At 45.1% G+C, this 14,056-nt stretch overlaps 1 protein-coding gene and 1 pseudogene across 4 annotated transcripts in view; one reads left to right on the top strand and one right to left on the bottom strand.

Moving 5' to 3' along the window:
- The first annotated feature begins 5,525 nt into the window (after positions 1–5,525).
- On the top strand, positions 5,526–6,406 carry LOC108293063 (annotated as a pseudogene).
- A 1,009-nt stretch (positions 6,407–7,415) lies between these two features.
- TCP11L1 (t-complex 11 like 1) overlaps positions 7,416–14,056 on the bottom strand; it is a 33,369-nt gene continuing 26,728 nt past the window's right edge. For 2 of the 4 annotated variants that reach the window (XM_017514253.2, XM_017514252.1), the window contains exons 9-10: positions 13,104–13,276; positions 8,526–9,550 (exon numbers count right to left, since the gene is read on the bottom strand). In XM_017514253.2, the coding sequence (XP_017369742.1) occupies positions 9,348–9,550; positions 13,104–13,276 (376 nt within the window). In that variant the 3' untranslated portion in view covers positions 8,526–9,347. Of the gene's footprint in view, positions 9,551–13,103; positions 13,277–14,056 lie in introns of all 4 variants that reach the window. The other 2 variants (XM_037733383.1, XM_037733381.1) reach the window with 2 other exon arrangements.

Below are 14,056 nucleotides of genomic sequence, written 5' to 3'. Positions count from 1 at the left end.
ACCAGGATGGTCTCGATCTCTTGACCTTGTGATCCACCTACCTCGGCCTCCCACAGTGCTGGGATTACAGGCTTGAGCCACCGCGCCCGGCCAGGCCAGAGGGTTTTAATGGATCTAGCTGAAGGCAGCCAGTTCATTACGTTAGAATTTTAAGTCAAAGGGTAAAAGATAGGGACAATAAAGCTTCCCCAGTTAAGTCTGTTTACCCCACATTCCTTTGTCTCTGTTTGCTCATGTAAACTTTTGTCATTCGTAAAACCACTCTTTTAACCATGTTAATTATCCACAAGTATGTTGACTTAGAACCTCTGTTATTAAATCTATACTGAATAAATGTGATGAGAAGCAGTGAGTGGTAGTCAGTTAGCTGCAATTGCCCTCTGAAAGCTGTTGACGACCAACCCTAGCTCACTCAAAATCAATGTGCTAGGTGTAAGAGTGTATTCACTCATCCGTCGTTGAGTCAGGGTCTGCAGGACACACCTCCACAGGTGGTGACCTCAATGTGATACTCGCCATATCCCAGCATTTTGGGAGGCCGAGGCAGGTGAATCATGAGATCAGGAGTTCGAAACCAGCCTGGCCAACATGGTGAAACCCTGTCTCTACTAAAAATGCAAAAAAAATTGGCTGGGCATGGTGGCAGACGCCTGTAATCCCAGCTACTCAGGAGGTTGAGGCAGGAGAATTGCGGGAACCCAGGAGGCAGAGGTTGCAGTGAGCTGAGATCGCACCATTGCACTCCAACCCAGCGACACAGCGGGACTTTGTTTAAAAAAAAAAAAAAAAAACAAAGGGGAAAAGAGGTTGCATCTATGTGGCCACATCTAGTAAAGGAAAAGGTTACAGACGCTGCTAGTAAACTCTCTGAACAACCAAATTGTACCAATGAAAAAGAATTTTTAAAAAAAACACCATTTTTGTTAATATATTGACCTTGGTCAATAATTATTAATTTATTTGATAAGTTTATAACCCTGTACTGGCCTACAGTTAATAAATAAATATCGAGTTCAATTTTATTATAGTCATCATATTCATACATTCTGCTTTTTTTTAAAAAATTCCTAAGACAAACTTCATTAAAGTTGGCAGTTCTTTGTGACAACGAGCAAGTGAACTTATGTGTTACTGAATAAAAATTTCAGCCCAGCATAGTGGCTCATATCTATAATCCCAGCATTTTGGGAGGCCGAGGTGAGCAAATCACCTGAGGTCAGGAATTCAAGATCAGCCTGGGCAACATGGTGAAATCCTGTCTCTACTAAAAATACAAAAATTACCCGGGCATGGTGGTGCATGCCTATAATCCCAGCTACTCAGGGAGGCTGAGGCAGAACTGCTTGAGCTTGGGAGCTGAGATTGTGCCACTGCATTCCAGCTTGGGAAACAAGAGTGAGGCTCCATCTCAGAAACAAAACAAAACAAAAATTTTCAGATGTCTTTTTGTTTGTTTCGAGACATGATCACAGCATGATCCTCCCACCTCAGCCTCCCAAGTAGCTGGAAGCATAGGTATGCATCGCCATCCACCATGCCCAGCTAATTTTTAAAATTTTCTGTAGAGACAGGATATCCCTGTGTTGTATAGGCTAGTCTTGACTTCCTGGGCTCAAGCAGTCCTCTCACCTCAGCCTCCCAAAGTGCTGGGATTAGAGGCATGAGCTATCATGCGCAGCCCTCTTTTTTTTTTTTTTTTTTTTTTTTTTTTTTTTNATTTATTTTTTTCATCTCTCCAAACTAGGCTGGAAGTTCCATAAGTTCCTCATGGCTAGGGACCACGTCTGTTTGGTTGACCACTACACCCCCAGTGCCTAGTTGGTTGCCTGCATATACCAGGCCTTCAGGAAATGCTTAGGGAGTAGCCAGTCCATGACTTGTATTTGCTGTTGAAGCTACATAATTTTTTTTTTTTTTTTTGATAGGGTCTCACTTTGTCACCCAGGCTGGATTGCAGTGGCGAAATCTTGGCTCAGTGCAACCTCTGCCTCCTGGGGTCAAGCCATCCTCCTCCCTCAGCAGTCTGAGGTGGGAGCAGAGGCGTATGCCACCATGCCTGGCTAATTTTTGTACTTTTAGTAGAGACAATGTTTAGCCATGTTGTCTAGAACTTCTGGCCTCAAATGATCCACCTGCCTCGGCCTCCCAAAGTGCTGAGGTTACAGGCGTGAGCCACTACTCCCAGCCCCTTTTTTGTGTTTTTTTGAGACAGAGTCTCGTTCTATCACGGAGGCTGAAGTGCAACAGTGTGATCTCAGCTCACTGTAACCTCCACCTCCCAGATTCAAGCGATTCTCCTGCCTCAGCCTCCTGAGTTGCTGGGACTGCAGGTGCGTGCTACCATGCCTGGCTAATTTTTGTATTTTCAGTAGAGATGGGGTTTTACCATGTTGGCCAGACTGGTCTCAATCTCCTGACCTTGTGATCCACCTGCCTCAGCCTCCCAAAGTGCTGGGATTACAGGTGTGAGACACAGTGTCTTCCCTGGCCCCTCTTTCTTAAGGTTACTTTTAAGTCAAGAAAAGTGACACTCCATCAACACAGGCCTAGAGCTTAGTTCTGGTTCTTAGGTTCAATATGCAATAAATGTAAGTCAGGTGTGACAGAAACCCACACGAAGGATAGTTGTAAGTAGAATTATGTCTGTTTAGGCTTTTAACACATATTTTGTAGAACTCTGGCTATTTCTGAAAGTACCAGTGAACATTTGATAGTTTAATAAATAGAGCTTACCTGGGCTTAAAGGTTATCCCCTTCCTTACCCCTTGAAGTTGCTTTGAATACTATGACCAAAAAGTCTTTCGATTAAAATAATTATATAATGCAAAATCCAATACAAATACACACTTGCAAATATCATCGTAGTTATTTATTTAGATTGTTTTTAAATGAGACAGTGCCTTTAAATATGACTTCATAGCCCATTATCCATTACCATTCATTCATCCATTCATTTGTTCATTCAAGGATTCATTTAGTTCAAATAATACAGAGGTGGAGATGGGGAGAAATCACTGGGGTGGAGGTGGATGTCAGGAAGTGGGCAAAGGTAAGACTGCAGCTCTAGTACAGAAGAGATGATGAACGTAAACAAGTCTTAAGAGAGGACAGGAAGAAAACCTTCCCTATCGGCCTGTAGAATGTGCTTGACTGAAGGGAAGTTGGGTGCTAACAGTGGAACCTAACACCACAGCAGATGTGCGACTACGGATAGAGGGTTACATGTTCACCTTTGTAGCTAAAAACAAAAAGGATAGTCCTTTTCTATGTACAAAGCATTCAAACACTCCAACCAAATGTAATCCTCACAGCAACAGTGTGAATTAGGAGTGTTCCCATTTAACAATGAAAATACTGAGGCCTTAGGAGAATGACTGGCCCAATGCTGTACAGCCAGTAAGGCGGCGATAGAGGAAAAAAGACTCAAACCCAGATCTTTCTCTAAACTGGGAGCTTTGTGCACAATCCTGCTACCGCCAAACGTTAGAATCAGAAGGGAGCTTAAAGACCATATCTAGTCCTTTCATTTTAAAGGAGTTGGGAATGCGCCCTGATTTGCCCCAGCTAGTACATTACAGAGGGACAATCCGAGCCCTGGTTTCCTGACAGCTCCCAGTCTGTCCACTCTACCACCTGGCCTCACAATGAAAAGAAACACCAATGTTCCACATATAAATCAGAGCTCACCAAAAGGTCACCAAAAATCAAACAGCAAACACCTATTCTCTTTGAAACTCAACAGCAAAGTTGGTGGCAGCAATACTTGCTCTATTCCCAGGAATCTTAAGGCTTTGGAGAAATGAAAATAAGCACCACCACGAAAACAGAATTGCTGAATAATCCATTTAGAATCTTGGCCAGTATGTGCATACTCTAGGCCTATTAAGTCAAACTTATTAATAGCTTTTCTTCACAGAGGAAAAAGTTCATATATACCTACCAACTGCATTTGATCAGTAAGATATCATGTCAGTGTGCTTCTTACCTGAAGTACATTTATGGTGGAGTCATATCGTCACATAAATAATCACATATTATAGCTTGCTTCAGAGGGAATTTGAGACGGAGTCTTGCTCTGTCACCCATGCTGGAGTGCAATGGTGTGATCCCGGCTCACTGCAAACTCCACCTTCTAGGTTCAAGTGATTCTCCTGCCTCAGCCTCCCAAGTAGTTGGGATTACAGGCGCCCACCACCGTGCCTGGCTAATTTTTGTATTTTTAGTAGAGACCAGGTTTTGCCATCTTAGCCAGGCTGGTATCGAACTCCTGACTTTGTGATCCACCTGCCTCGGCCTCCCAAAGTGCTGGGATTACAGGTGTGAGCCACCGCGCCCAGCCAGAATGAAATTTTTAAAAACACCAGGACTGAGAATCCATCCACCCAACCAAGACCCAACAAAGTAGCAGTTACTGCTCTAAACATTCACTCATTCATGAGACTATTGAAGAAATCCAGGAGGCTTGGTGATACTGACCTCACTCTCAGTTCTATCCGCAAGTAGTAAAGTACTACTGCCAAATATACCTGGAAAAGACACTTGTCTCCACAACCTGTTACTGAATGCAGCATATAGAATCCGTTCTATTCTGAAGAACACCACGCTCCAAAGGATGTTTTGTTTTGGAGAGACAGCTGTAGGGGAAAGTGCAGCTGGATGCTTAGTAATGCTTCCTGAGTGACTAAATGAACAAAGTGGATCTCCCTGGCCCTTAGTAATAATCCTATGAGATTCCAGGAAGAAAATTAGCTTATTTATCTTCATAGAGCAACAACAAAATGATTCAATATGAATATTGCGGTTCTGAAGTTTGCTTCCTTCATTCTTGCCTTTTGCCAGTTGCAGAACTCCACCAGTGGACATCGAGGTAGTGGGGGGCCAAGAGAGTCCGTGAAGCCAATTATTCATGTATCAAGATTTCAAACTGTCCAAATGGAATTCTGGCAATGTAAGAACTCAGGACAGGAAAAATACCTTGAAAGAATCTACTCTTACAAAAGAAGAGTTTTTGAGATGTAGGAAGTGGTGATCGCTGCTGTGTAGTTGGGGGTAAGCTCCTCTCCTTCAGCCTTGCAGGGGGAGGAAAAGCCTCCAAACACTCTGAGGCTGAGGCTTCTCAGCCCAGGAACCCAGGATCATACAATCACCAGGCACAGTGGCCACAGAGCAACCTCCACCTCAAGAGAACAATTCCAGAAGTGAACTCATTGAACATACTATACAAGATGTGATTTTCTTCTTTAAAAGTACCCTCACAAGGAAAAAGGCAGGTGGCTGCCATTCCCCAGCCACGCATCCCCAGGAACTCTTGGCAGGAACTTGGCTGTGTTGTCCTGTCTCAGAGACAAACTCATCTGTTTTAGGTCTAGCCTGGATTGCTGCCTTTGAAAACAAGGAAAGGTCGGTAGAACATCAACCACAGCATGGAACATCCAGGGAGGTCTCATTTCAAAACCTCATCAAGAACAAGAACCACATGGACTTCTATGAAGCGATGATTAAACTGGCCTGAGTCTGAAAGGATAATGTGCCCCCAACCTGTAATTGACGCCAAGGAGGTAAAGTGGCAGAAGGTCTTATATGAGAAACAGCCCTTTCCTGACAACTTAGTGGACCTGGTTCCTGGAAGAGCTCCGGAAAAACATCCAGGCTTGGAAATACCAATGGTGGACTGTGGTACTTGAGTCCAGTGTGGTGATCCAGCAGTTGTGCAGCATTTGTGACTTTCTGGTTATCTGGTGTTCCATGGATGAGGGTCTTCTGGCCTCCCATTGGCTTTTTGGGACTGGCCTATCTTCTTCACTGATTGGGTGTTTTGTTTGATTTCACTGATGGAGATGAAGGGCGGAAGAAAAGTGGGTGGACCTGGTGGGCTGACCTGGAGAGTGTCCTAGTCTTCATTACTTTCACTTATGGCTTTTCACCAGTGCTAAAGAACCTGGCAGAGTCTCTCAGCACTGACACCATCTATGCCATGTCCGTCTTCATGCTGTTGGGCCACCTCATCTTTTTTGACTGTGGTGCCAATACTGCCACTATGTCCAGCACGCTATCCTTGAACATGGCCACCTTTGCTTCTGGCTGCTGGCATCACGCCTTCCCCAGTCCCTGCCTTCATCATGGTAACACTTGCCTCCAGGTTTTTGTCCTGTGGCCCATGTTATAGAAGAAACTAAAGGCATGTACTCCCTGGAGCCATGTGGTGGTCACACTGCTTTTTGTGTTTAGCCTTGGGAGGCCACTGTCTATTAGTGCCGTGGGAGCCATACTCTTTGCCCTTCTGCTGATTTCTGTCTCATGTCTCTGTCCATTCTACATCATTTGCCTGCAGCTTTTTAAAGAAAACATTTACGGGACTCGGGATGAAGCAAAAATCAAGGAAGACTTTCCCAGGTTCCTCAGCTAAATTAGGGATGTTCTGACAGACTAGCCTCCTAACTAGTATAAAACTTAGAGACAGAGTTCCATTCTGGATGCAGCATGTCAGTGTGGTAAGAGAACAGAGATCAAAACAAAATAAAACAAATGAACCAAAGGCTTGGGTGGTGAGGGTGCTTATCCTTTCTGTAATTCTGTGGATGAAAGAACTTTCTGGGGCCCTCTTGAATTATTCGCTATAAGAAACGAAGTGATATGGTTTCTATTTAAAAAAATAACACATTCAGGCTGGGCACAGTGGCTCATGCCTGTAGTCCCAGCACTTTGGGAGGCCGAGACAGGCAGATCACCATGGTTGGGAGTTTGAGACCAGCCTGACCAACATGGAGAAACCCAGTCTCTATTAAAAATACAAAATTAGCTGGGCATGGTGGTGCATGCCTGTAATCCAAGCTACTTGGGAGGCTGAGGCAGGAGAACCGCTTGAATCCAAGAGGTGGGGGTTGCAGTAAGCTAAGATTGCGCCACTGGACTCCAGCCTGGGCAACAAGATCAAAACTCCATCCCACCGCCCCCCCCCAAAAATAACACATTCAAACAAACAAACAAAAAATAAATATAAATAAAAGTCCTCTCACAAAATGTGGTCAGTCTGCCAGATTACAGTGGCCCCAGATTCTCCAGTCTCCAGCCAAGGATCTAAAGATATATCTGGCTCTACTTTTTTTGGTGAGGAGAGACAGGCTATGGCTCTGTCAACCAGGCTAGAGCACAGTGGCACAACCATAGCTCACTGCAGCCTCAAACTCCTGGGCACAAGCAATCCTTTTGCTTCAGCCTCAGCTTGTAGCTGGGAGTACAACTGTGAGTACAACCGTGTGCCACCAAACCAGGCTAATTTTTTTTGTACTTTTTGTAAAGATGTGATCTTACTATGTTACCCAGGCTAGACCTGAACTCCTAGCTCAGGTGACCCTCCCACCTTGGCATCCCAAAGTGCTGGGATTATAGGTGTGAGCCACCATGCCCAGCCCTGTTTGTTGTTGTTTAATTTATCACATCATCATAGATTAGAACCAACATCAGTGCTGATCTGTATACATGTAATTTCTACCTGAGCTCCTAGCACCAGATCCAAGTCCTTGTATAAACCCTGGGACCATCAGCAATCTCGAAAATCCTGAAAGCGGAATGTATTCGGACTCTACCGGGACCAATATCCTTTTCATGGAATATCTGCTTTTCTCCCCATCAGTCCTATTGGAATACCCACCCAACTGCTTCTTCAAGTCTTTCTTGAAAACCTACAATCACTGCATTTCCTTACAAAGAGGGATCAGAGAAAACAGCTGCTAGTAGTGAAACGTAGCCCTTACCCCTGGGTGTGCAGGGATGGCTGCTGGTCTTCCTGGGGTCTTTCTGAAATGGTTTCCAAGTTTCTTTTTTTTTTGAGACAGAGTCTCACTCTGTCACCCAGGCTGGAGTGCAGTGGCATGATCTCAGCTCACTGCAGCCTCTGCCTCTTGGGTTCAAGAGATTCTCCGGTCTCAGCCTCTCAAGTAGCTGGGACTACAGGCATGCACCACCACGCCCAGCTAAGTTTTGTATTTTTAGTAGAGACAGGGTTTCACCATGTTGGCCTGGCTGGTCTCAAACTCCTGACCTCAGGTAATCTGCCCACCTTGGCCTCCCAAAGTGCTGGGATTACAGGCATGAGTCACTACACCCGGCCAGCTTCTAAGTTTCTCTTAGCTTCCCGTCCAGAAGGCTTCACGTGCTGCTATTACTGCATTACTCGTACAGTAATATAATCTGACCCCTTGCTGTTCTGGAGGTTGGAGATCATTCCAACTTCATGGCTCTGCTTCTAATATAATGTCCCTGTCTAAAATACATACATGCACGTGTACACTTTAAAACAAACAAACAAACAAACAAACAAACAGAACAGATCATCTGTGAGACCCAAATCACTCACAGTCAGAGGACATGTCAGGAATTCTGGTCACTGAAGTTCCTTGAAAAATAATACTCAAACACCAGAGATTCTCTATGACTTCCTTACCTAGGAGATTCGTGAACTCAAGCTATTTTATCTGAAAACACTTAATCTAATCCCAGAATTTAATTTAATCAACACATCTGTGTATTCTCTCAGAGTAAAATTTTAAGTAAGAATTTCAGACATTTCCTTCACATTACAGTAAACTATTTTTCAAAAAATTTCCTCTGACTTTCAAGGGTTGAAAATCAAAGAATTTCCTTTCAATAGATGTCATAAGTTGTAACTGCTGTCATCCAGACGCAGGCGTAATTCTGTATAAAAGAACAAGCTTTTTAAAGTCCAATAACTCTGTGTCTTCGGGGGAAGGTTAAAAGAAAAAAAAATTTAAATATAAAAAAGAAAGTTAAAAAAAAAAGGAGACAAATAATTCTCCTCTAGAACAAAGGGCTTGGGAGCCCTATGCAATAAACAGGGGGAGAAAATGGCACAAAGATGTTATGTAGCCCTTCTAACAAAAAATAGCAGGAGGGAGGAGTCGGGGGCAAGGCTGTTTGAGGGAGGGCAAGAGGTGAAGTCACGGCTTGGTCTCTTTTACGCTTGGATGGCTGTCAGCACGGGGTATCTGAAAGAAGAACTACCCAGATTGCAGAAGAGAGAGGTCCCAGCCTCCTTGGAATGACATGATGGGAAAGGAGTGGAGACACAGCTGAACGTTACCTGTAAAACTCGAGAACAAAAATCTTCTTTGATTTGTAAACTTGCACTCATAAATACAATCTCTCAAAATAGAATTCAGTGCATTTTTCAACGAATCTTTCCAACAGTGATACATAATATTCTTCCCTTTGGAATCGGTGCTGTTAAATAGACATGTACAATATAGCCATTTTCCAATGCAACATTAGAGCTGAGAACAGGTATTCTGCGGCGAGTGAGTAATACTGCTGCTGTAGGTGCATACACGTTAGGATCGGACGAGGATCTTACTGAGGATTGCATCATAGTAGGGACAGAAGACCATCTTGTTATAGTTGACCAGGCGAGCAAATTTAATAGCAACTTCCTCCAGCTCTCTCTGAACTGGACTGAGTCCCCCAGGGACTGTGGGTAATGGCTTCTGATGACCCGAGGCAAGGTAGGTTTCTAAGAAGGTCAGGATTCGAGATTCTGTGATGAAAAGAAAGCGGTTAGTTGTTTCTTGTCCTTCACCTTACAAACCCCCGAATGTGCTTCAGTCCTCAGCTTTAACCATCACCTTAGGGGAGGTGGTCCCCAATCAATACTCCCAGACCAGATTCCCACAGCACCTTGGACTTCTGCACACTCATCCCATTTATTACGTTTTCTTTCCCCTTTAGATGGTAGTTTCATGAAGGTAGGAGCCAGCTCATCTTGTTCACCATGTCTCCTCAGCACTCAGCACAGTGCCTGGCATGAGACCCAGCTCCCAGGAGAAGCTCAAACACACTTGAAATGCAAGAATGAAGGTGTGAGTGGCCGGGCACAGTGACTCACACCTGTAATCCCAGCACTTTAGGAGGCTGAGGTCAGGAGTTTGAGACCAGCCTGGCCAATGTGACGAAGTCCCGTCTCTACTAAAAATGCAAAAATTAGCCAGGTGTGGTGGTACACACCTGTAGTCCCAGCTACTCGGGAAGCTGAGGCATGAGAATCACTTGAACCCAGGAGGTGGAGGTTGCAGTGAGCCGAAACCACGCCGTTGCACTCTAGCCTGGGCAACAGGGCAAGCCTGTCTTCAAAAATAATAATAATAATAGAATGAATGCGTGAGTGAGTAAGACACGAGTGGCTGGAGACATGCTCTGCTGTTGGAGGAGCAACACATCCTGAGACCAATGCTAGCCATTGCTGATGATCACGTAAAAAGGTAGAAAAATAAAGCAGGAATTCCAGGTTCAAAAAAGTAAAGAGAAGCACCAGCAGCTGGTGACGTTTTCCCTACTAAGCCTCTATGAAAGCAGCACATGCTTCCTTCTCTGCTGCCTGCCAAGTAAGTCAGGAGCATTTGTAAACTTGTCCTACTCTGAGGAATAATTTAGGTTGCTGCTTTTCTAGTCCATTCCCCTTCACAATGCTTTTGCACTCTTGTGTACCCTCATGAAAAAAGATTTGATCAAGCTATACTTCTTGCAGATTTTATCACAACAACAATAGAGACATTTATATGGAATGGACTTTTTTAAACTACATGCCCTGCCTCCTGCCTGGGGTATCCTCTCAGGTGCAAATAACTTACGCCCTCCTGAACCTCACAATAGAGACAGAAAACTGCTGACAAGACCTGCCACCCTTATTTATTTATTTATTTATTTATTTATTTATTTATTTATTCCAAAACAGTTTCACTCTGTCACCCAGGCTAGAATGCAGTTGTGCAGTCTCAGCTCACTGCAACCTCCACCTCCCGTGTTGAAGTGAGTCTCCTCCCTCACCCTCCCGAGCAGCTGGGATTACAGAGGTGCACCACCCCGCTCAGCTAATTTTTGTATTATTAGTAGAGGCAGAGTTTCACCATGTTGGCCAGGCTGGTCTTGAACTTCTGACCTCAAGTGATCTGCCCACCTCGGCCTACCAAAGTGCTGGGATTACAGGTGTGAGCCACCACACCTGACCCTATCACCCTTATTCTTTTTTTTCTGTTTTTGAGATGGAGTTTCCCTCTTGACTCCCAGGCTGGAGTGCAATGGCACAATCTTGGCTCACTCCACCTCCTGGTTTCAAGTGATTCTCCTGCCTCAGCCTCCTGAGTAACTGGGATTACAAGCACACACCATCATGCCCAGCAAATTTTTGTATTTTTAGTAGAGACGGGATTTCACCATGTTAGCCAGGCTGTTCTCGCACTCCTGACCTCAGCTAATCTGCCCACCTTGGCCTCCCAAAATGCTGGGATTATAGGTGTGAGTCACCATGCCTGGCCCTATTACCCTTATTCTTAAGTTAGTTTGGTTCTCTAAGGTTCCCAGAGCTGGTAGCCTCACCAAGTAGAAATCTTTTTATTGTTCTTACCCAAAGACTGGTTTTTCTTTTCTTTCTTTTTTTTAGAGACAGGATCTTGCTCTGTCACCCAGGCTAGAGTGCGGTGGTGGTGCAGTCATAGCTCACTGCAGCCTCAAACTCCTGGGCTCATGATCCTTCTGCCTCAGCCTCCTGAGTAGCCAGGACTACAGATGCATGTCACTGTCCTGGCTAATTTTATATATATATTTTTTATTTTTGGTAGAGATGGGGTCTCACTATGTTGCCCAAGTAGTCTTGAACTCCTGGTTTTAAGTGATCCTCCCAGTAAGGGCTGGTTTGTAATCCCCATGACTACGACTGGCTGTTACAAAACAACCCAGACAGCAGGATGAGAAGCAACTTGCTGGCCACAGGTCTACTTGCAGGCACTTGCCTGCCTCCTTACCAATGGTATAAGTCTCGTCTGAGTGCAGTGGTTCATGCCTGTGATCCCAGCACTTTGGGAGGCCAAGGCAGGTGGATCACTTGAGTCTAGGAGTTTGAGATCAGCCTGGCCAACATGGCAAAACCCTGTCTCTACAAAATGGAGTGCAATGGTGCAATCTCAGCTCACTGCAATCTCTGCCTCCTGGGTTCAACTGATTCTCCCGCCTCAGCCTCCCAAGTAGCTGGGATTACAGGTGCATGCCGCCACGCCGGGCTAATGTTCTTTTTTTGAGACGGAGTCTCGCTTTGTCGCCCAGTCTGGAGTGCAATGGCACGATCCCAGCTCACCGCAACCTCTGCCTCTTAGGTTCAAGAGATTGTCCTGCCTCAGCTTTTCAAGTAGCTAGGACTTACAGGCATTAGCTACCACACCCAGCTAATTTTTGTATTTTTAGTAGAGATGGGGTTTCACCATGTTGGTCAGGCTAGTCTTGAACTCCTGACCTCAGGTGATCTGCCCGCCTTGGCTTTCCACAGTGCTGGGACTACAGGCAAGAGCCACCACACCCGGCCAGCTAATTTTTTTTTGTATTTTTCGTAGAGATGGGCTTTCACCATGTTAGTCAGGTTGGTCTTGAACTCCTGACCTCAGGTGATCCACCCACCTTGGTCTCCCAAAGTGCTGGGATCACAGGCATGAGGCCCTGAGCCTGGCCGCATTAAAAATATTTTAATATTTCAAGTTTATTATAAATTTTAAATAGCAATATCTTATTACCATCTTAATAGTTTTATTATATTTGATATGTTGATAGTATTACATACTAATATTTAATAATATTTTAATAGTATTTTTAAATAACATCTTCATTTTGCTATTCAGCTATTTTTGTAACTGCTCCTATTTACTAAGGGCTTACTATGTGTTGCCAGGCACTATAGCAAGTGCTTCACCATCTCGTCTCAGGGAGTCCCTGCAGTGACCTTGTAAGGTTGCTGCTCTTATTTCCCACTTTTAGAGATGAGGAAACTCGAATGACAAGTCACACGCCCAAGCTGCACGGTAAGCCCTGGGGTACCACTTGTGAACCCAGGTGAGTGATTCCAAAGTCACAGCCCTTAGAACAATGATGGCTGCCTGGTCCAGTGCCCGTCTGTTGGGTGGCCCTGGTCTCTCTGTGATGCTTCATCACACTGTCTCCTTGCCCATCAGCATCCTAACCCCAGCTAAGCCCTCAGGTTTCTTCAGAGGGGCCTGTCCTCCAGCCCCTCAGAGGGCACATCCCTGCTGCCTGCCTTCCCTCAAACATACCCATGATCCTGCGAATGGGGTCGTCGGGGCTGGCCACAGCCTGGATCTGGCCCTTGAGCACGGTCTCCTTGTCCGTGGTGAAGGGGGAGGACCCACACAGGGAGAGGCAGCTGCTCACCTCCAGGCATACCTTCTCCCCAATGGTAGTGAGAACATCCTTCAGATGGAAGGAGCTGGAGTGGAGGAGGGGAAAAAGGGGTTGTAAGTAAAATACACCTCTAACTGCTCCAGCCGCCCACATCAGGTGAGGACGACAGCATCAGTAACTGGATTTATGTATTCAAGGGACAATTTGTGACTCTTTTCCCTGCCACCTTGCCTCTCAGGCTGTGCATACCTGACCGGGGATCTTTCTTCCTCTCTCTCTGCTAGAAAAGACAGTGGGAAGGGCAAGGGCTCAGAGTATACCAGGACCAATGACCCAAAGCCCAACTTCCTGCTAGCCTCTGTGTGATAAAATCAGCCTGGAATGATCTCAGAATATCTCCATATACCTCTGGAGGGATACACAAGAAAGCAGACATTTGGTAGCTGTGGGACAAGAAGGAGAGAGAAACTATTCACTGGGTGCCCTTTTGTACCTTTTGATTTTTGAAGCATGCACATGTATTAACTACTTTTAAAAGAATAAAGAGGCCCAGTGCAGTGGCTCCCACCTATAAACCCAGCACTTCGGGAGGCCGAGGCAGGTGGATCAGGAGTTTGAGGTCAGGAGTTTGAGACCAGCCTGGCCAACATGGTGAAACCTCATCTCTACTACAAATACAAAAAGATTAGCTGGGAGTGGTGGCAGGTGCCTATAATCCCAGATACTGGGGAGGCGGTGGTAGGAGAATCACTTGAACCCAGGAGTCAGAGGTTGCAATGAGTAGAGATTGCGTCATCGCACTCCAGCCTGGACGACAAGCGAAACCCTATCTCATAAAAAAAAAAAAAAAAAATTTTTTTTTAAT

Source organism: Cebus imitator, unplaced genomic scaffold, assembly GCF_001604975.1.
Source record: "Cebus imitator isolate Cc_AM_T3 unplaced genomic scaffold, Cebus_imitator-1.0 Scaffold521, whole genome shotgun sequence".
In the NCBI taxonomy this organism is placed as follows: Eukaryota; Metazoa; Chordata; class Mammalia; order Primates; family Cebidae; genus Cebus; species Cebus imitator.
This window is presented reverse-complemented; position numbering and strand designations above follow the sequence as displayed.